Below are 12,915 nucleotides of genomic sequence, written 5' to 3'. Positions count from 1 at the left end.
CATCATGTGGGTATTCAACAGTTTTCAGGAGGATCACACTGCACTGTAAAATAAATCAGAAGAAAGGAAAAAGTCTCCGATAAATCGGGACCACAGGTGATCAGTAAAGGTTTGTTCCCCACAGCTTCTTCTAAGGGCAAGATACGGTCATTTAAAAATTATGAATTGTCATTACTAGTGGTGAGCAAGCACTACCATGCTCGAGTGCTTGTTCCTTGTAACTAGTGATGAGCGGGCACTACCATGCTCGGGTGCTCGGTTATCATAACTAATGAAGAGTGAGCACTACCATGCTCGGGTGCTCGGTTATCATAACTAGTGGTGAGCGAGCACTGCCATGCTCAGGTGCTCGGTTATCATAACGAATGATGAGCGAGCACTACCATGCTCGGGTGCTCGGTTATCATAACTAGTGGTGAGCAAGCACTACCATGCTCGGGTGTTCGGTTTTCATAACTAGTGGTGAGCGAGCACTACCATGCTCAGGTGCTCAGTTATCATAACTAGTGGTGAGCAAGCACTACCATGCTCGAGTGCTTGTTCCTTGTAACTAGTGATGAGCGGGCACTACCATGCTCGGGTGCTCGGTTATCATAACTAGTGGTGAGTGAGCACTACCATGCTCGGGTGCTTGATTCTCATAACTAGTGGTGAGCGAGCACTACCATGCTCGGGTGCTCGGTTATCATAACTAGTGGTGAGCGAGCATTACCATGCTCAAGTGCTTGTTCCTTGTGACTAGTGATGAGCGAGCTACACCATGCTCAGGTGCTCAGTACTCCCAAAGAGCAGTTTGATACTCAGATGGGGTCGACTCAATTACCTGAGATTAATGAAACTCAATCATGAATTTGATCGGTCTTCCGGAAGATCTTCCAGAAAAATGGTCAAGTTCCCCACTGACTTCCATTATACGCAGTACATAAGTCGAGCCTATCCAAGCATCTGACTGTTCATTATGGGTACCGAGCACCCAAGCATGGTAGTGCTCACTCATTACTAGTACCGAGCACCCGAGCATTGTATTGCTCGCTCATCAATGATTACGAGAACCGAGCACCAGAGCATGGTAGTGCTCTCTCATCACTAGTCACTACCCCTTTAAATTAAACTGTGCCCATGTGTTTGTTTGCTTGGTGGTGCTTGTGTAGCACCCAGGGATATGGGGTACTCGGTTCCGGGCAGTGTCTCTACGGGGAATGTCACAATGGTGGCCATTACCCGGCCTCGTGCCTTGGGTCCTTTTTGTAATGGGAAATATTTACAGGGGAGTTGTGAATAAACTTACTCGAGACGCCACTTGCGGTATTGCGGCTAAGTGTAGGGAGCCGCCGCTGCAGGTTTTGCTGGGGCTGATGGAATGTGCAGCTCTGATGACTTGGGCCCTCCGCATGTAGGGTATTACCCCAGTAGGTGTATGGTGCGGTGTACGTCGGAAGGAGGAGTCCAGACAGGTATTCAGTGCAACTGGTTTACTCACTTGAGATGTTAACTGGTTGCCTTAGGCCGGCTGGTTTCACCTCCAGGTCCCCGTCATCCCAGTGCCCGTCTGATTCTCTGGTACCTTCTTCCCCTGCACCTGTCTCTGGTAACTAGGTCCCCGTGATATGGAACACTGGGGTCCCCGGTTTGTGGTTTGTCCACCTCTGTCCGCCTGACGGTAGCGTGAAACCTGTAGGGTTGGAGTCTCTGGTCCTGTCCCCGGCTCTCTCTTTGCTACTGAGTCTTCGGATTCTTTAGGGTCAGCAAGGTCCTTGATGGTCCCCTTTGCTATGCAGGTGTTAACAGGTCGGCTTGAAGCTATTTCCTGTCCTAGGGTCCTGTACCCCATCAGTGCGTAGTTCTGGGAGTACTCCACCGTACTCCACCGGCAACCACCTCTCCTGGGTACCAGGTCACCGTTAACCCGAGTCAGGATGCTCCTCAGTCACACCCTCCACCTTCACCAGACTAAAGGCCGCTTTACACGCTGCAACATTGCTAGCAATGTTGCTAGCGATCGCACCTGCCCCATCGTGCATGCGTCACGGGCAAATCGCTGCCCGTGGCGAACAATATCGCTGGTACGCATCACACCAACATACCTTCCTAATGACGTCGCTGTGGCTGGCGAACAATCTCTTGTTTAAGGGGGAGGTTCGTGCGGCGTCACAGCGACGTTACACAGCGGGCCACCAATAGAAGCGGAGGGGCGGAGAGCAGCCGCATTAACGACACTCCCACCTCGTTGTCGGAGGACGCACGAACGCTGTTGTTCATTGTTCCCGGGATGTCACACGTGGCGATGTGTGCTGCCTCAGGAACGACGAACAACATGTGTCCAAAACGAGTAACGATATTTTGAAAATGAATGACGTGTCAACAATCAACGATTTGTGCCGCTTTTTGGATCATTAGCGGTTGCTCCTAAGTGTCACACGCAACGACGTCGCTAACAAGGCCGGATGTGCGTCATGAATTCCGTGACCCCAGTGACATATCGCGTGTAAAGCGATCTTTAGACTGACTTCAACTCACTACTCTCCATAGTCTGCCCCTCCCACTTTGTCAACTAGTGGACTGGAGTGGCTACACCTCTAGGTGGCCATCTATTGGTCCCACCCTAGCTAGGTACCATTCTATGGGGGATTTGTTGGAGAAAATTGGGATTACCTGGGTTTTGGTGTCACTGGCATTGGGGTTTTGGGTCCCTAAGGGGGTAGACCCTGCATCCTTGTGCAGATGCAGAACCTTGTAGCACCCTGAGGGCTTCAGGGGCGCTACATTTGTTGTTGTCTATCCCTCACTATGTGGTTGTCTAGTGATGAGTGGGCTCTTAATGGTGAACTAGATCATTTGGCTCCAGTCATGTTAAACCGCTCACCCTTTTTAATCCCAAGAGTATCCCTGGTAAATAAGGATCTGACCACGTGTTGACTATTTGCAGCAGATTTTTCTGCAGAAAAATACAGACTGTTGGCATGAAAACAGCTGCATAAAAAAACAAATTTTTTTATACAATTTTGCATGCGTTTTTGATGTGGTTTTACTTGGGCTTTTTTCACCGTCAGTTGAATTGGTGAAAAATGCTGCAAAAACACGGAAAGAACTCACATGCTGCAGATTTGAAAAAATGCTCTGATAGCTCAAATCTGGAAGGAAAAAATAAGCAGCATGTGCATGAGATTTTAGAAATGTCAGTCACATGGCTTGTAAAACGTGTTTTGTTTTGTTTTCTGGGGGAAAAACAAAAGTGGAAAAAACGTAGCATGTTAATAAACCATATGTGTTCACATGCAGATTAACACATAATTACAGTAAAATCACCACATCCTAATAGAAACCCTACCCACCTGCAGATCGCTAATGAGAGTATATTTAAAGGGGTTTTACATGAACAACATTCATTTTAAAATTGATTTTAGTCAATAGATCTTAGAATAATAATAATTTTCACAATTTGATGTATTTAAAAAACAAAAGAAATGAGATAGGATGATTAAACTTTACATTTATTCCATATACTCTCCACTGATGTCAACACACTTCTTACATCAGTATTCCAAGTTCTGTAAACCTTGCAAAAAGAAGGATTTCGGTTGTGCCTCAAACCAGGCATCTGTAGCAGCCATGGCATCAGAAAAGGTGTGAAATTTGATACCCTTGAGGTGTTTCTTCAGGTTTAGAAATAGATGATAGTCGGAGGGAGCTAGATCTGATGAATAAGGTGGGTGGTTAACCAGCCCAGCTCTGCCAGTTTTGCCGTGGTCGCAAGTGCTGTGTGAGCCGGTGGAGTTGTCTTGCAGGAACAAGATTCCTTTGGACAGCTTGCCGCACCTTTTGACCTTCAGAGCTGCCTTCAATTGGTCCAAGAGTTCAATGTAATACTTTGCATTAATGGTGGAACCCTTTTGAAGGTAGTCCACTAGCAGCACACCCTCCTTATCCCAGAACACAGACGCCATCACCTTAATGGCTGATTTTTGCACCGTGAACTTCTTTGGCTGAGGAGAACCACTGTGCCTCCACTCTTTTGACTGCTCCATGTTTTCAGGGCCATACATATAAATCCAGGTCTTATCCATAGTGACCAGCCAATCCAGGAAGTTCTTATGAGTCCGGAAACCCTGACAAATGGACCGGGAAGTTTTCACCTGCATGCTTCTCTGATCTGTTGTCAAACATTTGGGTACCCACTTTGGAGATAGCTTCCTCGAGTCCAAATGTTCATGGATAATTACACAAATCCCCATGATGTCTGCTATTTCTTTAGCTGAAATTTGTTGATTCTCCAATATGAGGTTGTGCACAGCATCGTCGATCTCCAGAACAACAACCACTCTCGGTCGTCCAGGACATTCCTCATCATTGGTGCTGAAGTGGCCCGTTTTAAATTCGGCATCCCAGTTCTTAACTGTGGAATATGAAGGGCATTAATCCCCCAATGTCTGCGACATATCACCATGCATGTCCTTCATGGACTTTTCTTGCAGAAAAAAAAAATGTGATCACTCCTCTGGTCTCAGTTGCTGTGACTATCACATTAGACTCTGCCATTTTGTTTTCCTGCGTGTGTAGAACACTGTTGCCATAAGCACAAACACAAAATTTTGAAAACATATATTAGACACATAAGGTTTTCATGTGATCTAACATTCATTACCATAGAAACAAAATAAAGATCACAAAGCCAAAGACTTATCAGCAGCCCCTCGTATATGTGTCCCTACCATGTGCTGTGCAGTGATTCTTTCTGACTGTGCACGGAACATGGTCTGATTATACCATATGTCTTGGGCTGAGGAGGAAGTAATAAAGTATACAAATATTACCTTGTATGGCAAATTATACTTTCTATGAGGTAAAATATTTTTAAAAAAACAGTCATGGAAATGCTTTACCTCACAAAAAGAATCAGTTATGATCCCGTGCTGTAATGTCTGTATATTAGTTTGCCTTCTCCCCAGCCCAAGAGCTGTGATATGATCAGACTATGTTCCTGTACGGTCAGACACGGCCATTACATAGCACATAGTACATAGCAGGGACACATATATAGGATTATCTCAGCACAGGAATATTTTTTTTAAACATGTCCAATTGTATAAATTGTTATTATTCTAAGATTTATTGAGTAAAATCAACTTTGAAATATATTTTGTTCGTGGGAAAACCCCTTTAAGGCAGTTGGTTCAGCAGCCAAACATGGCCATTTTACCCCAGTGAGAACTATTTTAGGAAATTGTAAGTTGCTCACACTCAGGTGCCAGTTACCATTGGTCAGAGAAAAGAGCCAGCTCATCAATCATGAACGAACCCTCATTAGTGTTGTCTGTGTCCTCTCATTGTGTGATTCCTGAGTTGTCTTAAGCGGGCTTTACACGCTGCGACATCGCTAGCCGATGCTAGCGATGGCGAGCGTGATAGCACGCGCCCCTATCGTTATGCCGATATTTGAAGATCGCTGCCGTAGCGAACATTATCTCTACGGCAGCGTCACACGTACTTACCTGCTCGGCGACGTTGCTGTGATCGGCGAACCGCCTCTTTTCTAAGGGGGCGGTTCGCTCGGCGTCACAGCGACGTCACTAAGCGGCCGCCCAATTAAAGTGGAGATGAGCAGGACGAACATCCCGCCCACCTTCCTCATTGCGGGCGGGAGGCAGGTAAGGAGAGGTTCCTCATTCCTGCGGCGTCACACGTAGCGATGTGTGCTGCTGCAGGGACGAGGATCAACTTCGCCCAAGCGACAGCAGCGATAATTGGGAGAGGACCCCCATGTCAACGAGGAGCGATTTTGGACGTTTTTGCAACGATCCAAAATCGCTCCTAGGAGTCACATACAACGAGATCGCTACAGCGGCCAGATGTGCGTCACAAAATCCGTGACCCCAACGAGATTGCTGGAGTGATCCCGTAGCGTGTAAAGCCACCCTTAGTGCACTTGGTGTGCCAGGAAGACAGATGTTTGTGGGCAAGGATAGATTCTGGTGCTCAATATAGGGACAGGCGACTCCTGAGCTTAGCAGGAGAAACAAAGAATGTTGTCATCAAGGCAATAATGGTTAGTAGTGGTGGACACAGCCAAGCTGAATTAGCAACACTGAAAACCAAAGTAGACAGTATAGGGCCAAAATCAGACATCTGTGTAGCAAAGTCCATGTACCTTCCATGGGTCTACTGTCCTGACCTTGACAGGCTTATAGATATATACGAGTTGCGGTCACAAGACCTGTGGCCAGTGAGGGCATCACAGTTTGTTTACGTACTGTGTTACATGGACGGCTGAACAAGACTTAACAAGGAGGGTGAAAGCTGGACTCATTGATGGTGGCTGGGGCCGCATGGGCAAGTAGAGTTACCTGTAGTTCAAATAAACCCAACTTAGCTACCCTGTAATAGCATAGCCTATGCCATAAATGTCTAAATTCGATTATTCAAATTTTCTCTCCAGGACAGGAGACAAACTTTAGCGCAGCGCCACCTATTGGAAGTAGTTAAATGTGGATTTTTAACAACCCTTTACATATAACTTAGGATATATATGCCAGATCAGAATCCCAATTTGCAGACACAGTGTTTTGGGGTGCTTAGTCTTTTAAGGGTATGTAACAAAAAGTGTTTTTTGCAGAAATTATGTTTAATTCATATGAAGGAGTCTTGCAAGAAGTCTATGAACTTGTTAAAGAAACACTAACTACTAACTAGGCATAAAAACTGGTTAAAAATCTAAAAAAAAAAACCCCCAGTTTAATAGTGCACCCTGAAGTGCATCTCTACATGGAATAAATAGCTGCAGACACACTTTAAGAGTCAGTATGTAAGCTGGAGGCAATAGTATGTTAAATGAGCTTTGAAATATTGATAATTGTAACGAAGAAAACAATAGTCCTGTCCAAGTCAATGAAACAAGTCATTATTGTGATCAGCAACCTTCTAAATTACCTGTCATGTGAAATAATAGATTGCTTCCTTTACTGGTGGGAAGACGCTAGGTTCCTTGTGCTACATTGTACTTAGCATTATTGTAGGTAAGAATTCTGATGCTTAGATGCTTATGGATGGATGGGTGGGTGGATGGATAGATGGAAGAGTGGATGGATGGATAGACCGATAAAGAAAAGGATCGACAGATAGTCAAAAGGATAGATGCATAGATGGATGTATGGATAGACAGATGGATGGATAGACGGATGTATAGATAGACGGATGGATAGAAGGATGTATAGATGGAAGAAGGGAGGATAGATGGATGCATAGACGGATGGATGGATGGATGGATAGCTGGATGGATGTATGGATAGACAGATAGATGGATGCATAGACGAATGGATGAATGGATGGATGGATGGATGGATGGATGGGTGGATGGATGATGATAGATAAATATTGTAAATGTGAGTTTGTCTTCTCCCTTTCATGATATACCATAGCTCATCATCACATAAGTTAATGGTTGTTTTTCATATTTTTCAGGGTAAGAAACAGGACATTCCACGTGAAGATCAAGGTCCAACAATTAAAAACTTGGATTTTTGGCCAAACCTTATTACTTTAATGGTGACTATTATTGATGAGGACAAGATGTCATACACCCCTACTTTAAATCAGTAGGTCATTTACTCCTGTTTAATATAACTAATGCTGACAGTCATGCATTTTTCTTATATTTGATTTCTTTTTCAGTTTTAAGGTTTTTTTTTCCAGCTACATCAAGGAATAAACTTTATTTCCACTAATGAATTATTCTGATGGTCAGGAAGAATGATTTATACTCCTTCCTTGTTCATATTGCAGCCAAGACAGCTATAACTAATGGATCCCAGCAAATCCCAACAAACCAGGGTTGCCAACCATCCAGAATATTATTTTTATCACTTTACAGTGTACAGTGCATGATGCCAATGTGTTCATATTAGTATTAGAAGCTGTTGACATATAGAAATGAAAATTCTTATGATTTATTATGGTTTTCCAATGTATATGTGAAAAATGTTGGCTATCTGCTATTTTTGGATAAGTTGTCCAGAAAAAAAATAAAACACTAAGGGGGCAATGCTTCAACAGACCCTCTCTGACTTATAATGGTATCCGCTAGGTCATTTTGTTCAGATTTCAGTGTATTCATCGGAATATGCAGAACACGGAGTTTTCTACAAGGTAAAATTGAAGGACTATCCCCAGATTAGGCTCAAAGTGGACGATATTGAATTGGCCTGTAACTCTTGTGTCCCTTTAATTGCAGGTGTCCCACTCTTTAGCAGCTGTGTGCTGGGTATTGCAGCGTTTTCCCATACACCAGTGGAAATGATGAAGGAATTCATCTCATATTCTAAGAATGGCTAATCAGTTTTAAAGAAGTGGATAACTGCTTTAAAGGGGTTGTCCACTGTTAGGACAACCCCTTCTGATTTGACATGTTTGCCCCTAGGTAAAGTAACAAAGCCTATACTCCTCTCCCGTACTGGCGCCGCTCCAGTGGTGCTGTGCCTGGCAGTGCGGGGGCTCATGTGGGGTTGTGATATCACGCGAGCCCTGTGTCCAATCAGTGTCGGCTTTCTTCTCCCCGCCTTCAGACCAAATGAACAATCCACAGGAAGTGCTGTGGCTGCTCTCACTTCCTGTTGATTAACTCGTTTGGTCTCAAGGTGGGGAGAAGGAAGCCGGCACTGCCTGGACTCGGGGCTTGTGTGATGTGAAAACCCCACGTGAGCTCCAACACTGCCAACCACGGCACCACTGGAGTGGCGTCAGTACGGGAGAGGAGTATAAACTTTATTATCTTACCTGGACCAAACATGTTGAATCGGAAGGGGTTGTCCTAATAGTGGACAACCCCTTTAAAGGAATATATTAAGGTTTTTCTTTTGATTTGGTTCCCTAAAATAGTCTTTTACCTGCAGTAAGATCCTTTAAATCCCACAACAGGTGTCTCTTGTGTTAGACTTGTGGTTACTTTGTCTGGACATTGTCACTGTGTTGTTTACTACAGTAGATGAGTTTTGCTTTCCCACTTTTGTTGATGGTGTCATGTATTGTAATAGGAAAGATAGGACACGCTAATGGTGAGTATTGATTTATAATGTGCAGCTAGCTTCCATAATGGTTTTACAGTACACAGTGGCCTCCGATGAGCAGACAAGGGTGTTCAGCCTTGCAAAATAAGATGGATGATCTCCTCATATAAGGGCTGAATTACTAACTTTGATTTTATCTAGGTGTTTGCCATTATCTTTGTTCGTATTTAGAAAGGACACACAACCTTATATGTCCTCAGTGCAGGCTTCCTATAAAATGCAAAGTGAGCAGAGGAGAATTGCACATACGCTAAGTGGATTAGATGGATTTGTGCAATATTTATGTTACATTTTTAAAATGAGATGGTCTGTAAGGAACCAAGGAACCACCATTTGTTTTATTTCCTAGTGAATATGTTACCAGGTTTTTGCTGCCCCATCTTTAAGCAGCATAATGTGGGTGCAAAGACCCCGATTCCAGCAATGTTTCACTTACTGGAGTGCTTGTTGCAATTTTGATAAAATCACTGTTTTATGTGCTGCAGATTTACTAGTTCTCTGAATGCTGAGCTCTGTGTGACCCTGCCCAACTACTGATTGGCAGCTTTCTGTGTATACTGTGCATAGGCAGAAAGAGGTGGGGTATACAGAGCTCTTCAATACAGAGGACTATGGTATATAGTACCAGGTTTCTAGTCCTATAGTGATAATATCCTGCAGATAAAACAGTGATTTTGTCAAAACTACAGAAAAGAGCTTAGTCAGCACCAAATCACTGAAATCCAGGTCTCTGTACATAATTTATGCTTCTTTCAAAATAAACAACAAAACTCTGAAATTCACTTGACCAGAAGGTTGTCATCCATTATGTTACAGAATAAGTTATTGTGCAGGGGTCCCCAACCAGTGGCTCATTCCTGTCTGCAGCTTGTTGCATTTGCCCCTGATCTGGCAAACTGCTAGGTCACTAGATGGGGAATTATGTCAGTAGCCCCACATAGAAGAGCAGATCTGGCTGCCCATATACTGGCCTTGGGGGGTTAGAGATAATTTAAGAATGGAAGCTGGAGATAGGATGAGTGTATCTGTCAGAGGAGGTCCTTGGAGCAGGATGTCACAGAGTGGTGGAAGTGCTTGATGCAAGAATAATGAATAGGGATATTGTGGGATCTGCTGGATTTTGGTATACTTCCTAAGTGTGATTTCTGTGGAAAAGCTTTGGCTGCCATACTGGTAATGGGAGATCTGGGTGACAATACTGTGAGGAGGGTGGGTATGGGAGCTGCGTATGGTTCTCAAAGTAAAAAAAGAAGTGTGAACCACTGATTTATTTATTATGCATTGCTTAAACAGTGTGTCCACCCATATCCTGCCCACCGCCATTAACTTGAGAATGGCGGCAGCTATAGGCATAGAAGTGGTGTCTAGGTATAGTAAAGTATCCATGAGCTATGCAATGAATCCACCTATTGCGCCACCTGGTGGAAAACAACAGAGTTAGCATTTTTATTTCGAAAACGGAACAAGATAGACAAAATAAAGTGAATTACAAAGTTGTAGGGCATCATCAATTTAATACGAATCGACACCTTGCATACAGAAATGCTATGATTAGAACATGTAAAACTCACAAGGCTGTGAACCTGAAGCGATACCTCATGGAGACCTTCCTACAAGTCATTGGGTATGGTGGCTGCGTGGAGTGGCCTCCACGCTCACCTGACCTGACCCCATTGGACTTCTTTCTGTGAGGTCACATCAAACAGCAGGTGTATGCGATCCCTCCACCAACATTGCAGGACCTACGATGACGTATCACAGATGCTTGTGCAAACGTGTCACCTACCATATTGCACAATGTGCAGCAAGATACAGTATGCTGTCCAGAGTCCAGATGTGCATTGCAGCTGACGGTGGCCACTTTGAGCATCAAACTTTAATGAGTGCGATATGCGTGACCAGCATTCAATGTTTTTTGGGGGGGGGTCATGGGTTTCATATCATAACATTTCTGTATGCAAGGTGTCGATTCATATTGAATTGATGATGCCCTGCAACTTTGTAATTCAGATTTTTTCTCTATCTCGTTCCGTTTTCAAAATAAAAATGCTAACTCCGTTGTTTTCCACCAGGTGGCGCTATAGGTATTTTCATTGCGTAGCGCATGGCTACTTTACTATACCTAGACATCACTTCTATGCCTATAGCTGCCGCCGTTCTCATGTTAATGGCGGTGGACAGGATATGGGTGGACACTGTATAGCACCAACATATTCCACAGGACTTTACAGACATTATCACAACCTGAATTCTCTATCAGGATGTCTTTTGAGTGCAGTAACAAACCGGAGAACCTAGAGGAAACCCACACAAACACAGGGAGAAGATACAAACTCCTTGTAGTTGTTGTCCTTGGCGAGATTTGAACCTAGGACCCCAGCGCTGTAAAACAACAATGCTAACTATTCAGCCACCATGCACTGATATACTGTATTAAGCCATATACTGGGGGGATAGTAGTATTTGAAGACAGTGGTCGGGGACGACATTAAAATATAGTATAATTGGATATGAAAGTCATCATGATAAATTTATTACGCCAAGATACCATATTTTTCGTACTATAAAACACACTTTTTCCCTAATAAATTTGTGATGAAAGTGGGGAAAGTGTCTTATAGTGTCTTGACGCACTTTTTCCCTAATAAATTTGTAATGAAAGTGTCTTAGTCAAGATGTATGTACCTGGCTTGCTGTGGGGCAGTGAATGCCGAAGGCAGTGGATGGGCCACTGGAGACAGGAGCAGGGTCGCTGCTGCAGAAAGCCGGTGGCTTTGGCCAACATGTGCATTCGCTATTAACCCTAGAACGCATACCTGGGGCCTCGCAGGCCTGCTAGGTAACTTGTTTTCTATGGTAGATTTCTATGGTTGCGCGTTCTAGGATTAAAGTAAATGAATATTCACTGCTTCTCACGCCCATAATCCTGTCCACCTCTTAGCAATGAAGCCAGCAACGAGAGGTGGGCAAGATTATGGGCGTGGGGAGCAGTGAATTTTATTTTTGGTTTATCTGGCAGCTGACATCGTCGTGTGACTGGGAGCACATAGCAGTGATGTCATGCGCTGCCTGTAACTTACACGCTGAGTCTGTTGCTGGTATCAAAGGGCACCACACATCGGGGAGAAGACGGAAGGGGAGTAGAGTCTTTTATTTTTTGTGTGTGTTAAAAAACAGCATAATGGGGGCATATACACCAAGATATGCCCATGATGGGGAACATATATACCAGTATGGGGGGCATATATACCATTATGGGCACATGATAGGAATCATATATCCAGGATGACGGACATATATAACAGGATGAGTCAGATATTTACCAGAATGGGCTACATATATACCAGGATGGAGGATATATACACCAGGATAGGCCACATATTTAACAGGATCGGGGACATTTTTATTCCAGGTTAGAGGACATAAACACCAAGATGGGGGACATATATACCAGTATGAGGGACAAATATATCATGATAGGGGACATATATGCCAGGATGGGGAATATATATACCAGTATGGGGGACATATATACCAGGATGGGCCCAGGATGGGAATCATATATACTTGGATGGAGGACATATATACCAGGATGAGCCAGATATTTACTAGGATGGGATACATATATACCAGTATGAGGGATATATACACCAGGATAGTCTACATATTTACCAAGATGGGAGACATTTATATTCCAGGATAGAGGACATATACACCAGTATGGGGAACATATACATCAAGATGGGGAGATATATACCAGTATGAGAGACATATATACCTGGAAGAGGCCCAGGATGGGGGACATTAGTACATAATTGGGGGACATTACCCCTATAACATTGTCAGCAGCAGATCTCTC

At 43.9% G+C, this 12,915-nt stretch overlaps 1 protein-coding gene across 1 annotated transcript in view; it reads left to right on the top strand.

Annotated features, from left to right (window-relative positions):
* The window catches only part of UNC13C (unc-13 homolog C), a 1,075,146-nt gene that overhangs the window by 585,399 nt on the left and 476,832 nt on the right, over window positions 1-12,915 (top strand). The window contains exon 19 of the mRNA XM_075345771.1: window positions 7,456-7,589. Coding sequence (XP_075201886.1) covers window positions 7,456-7,589 — 134 coding nt within the window. The remainder of the gene's footprint in view (window positions 1-7,455; window positions 7,590-12,915) is intronic.

This window comes from Anomaloglossus baeobatrachus, chromosome 4 (genome assembly GCF_048569485.1).
Source record: "Anomaloglossus baeobatrachus isolate aAnoBae1 chromosome 4, aAnoBae1.hap1, whole genome shotgun sequence".
Classification (NCBI taxonomy): Eukaryota; Metazoa; Chordata; class Amphibia; order Anura; family Aromobatidae; genus Anomaloglossus; species Anomaloglossus baeobatrachus.
Note: the sequence above shows the minus strand (reverse complement) of the source record. Positions and strands in the feature narration are given on the sequence as shown.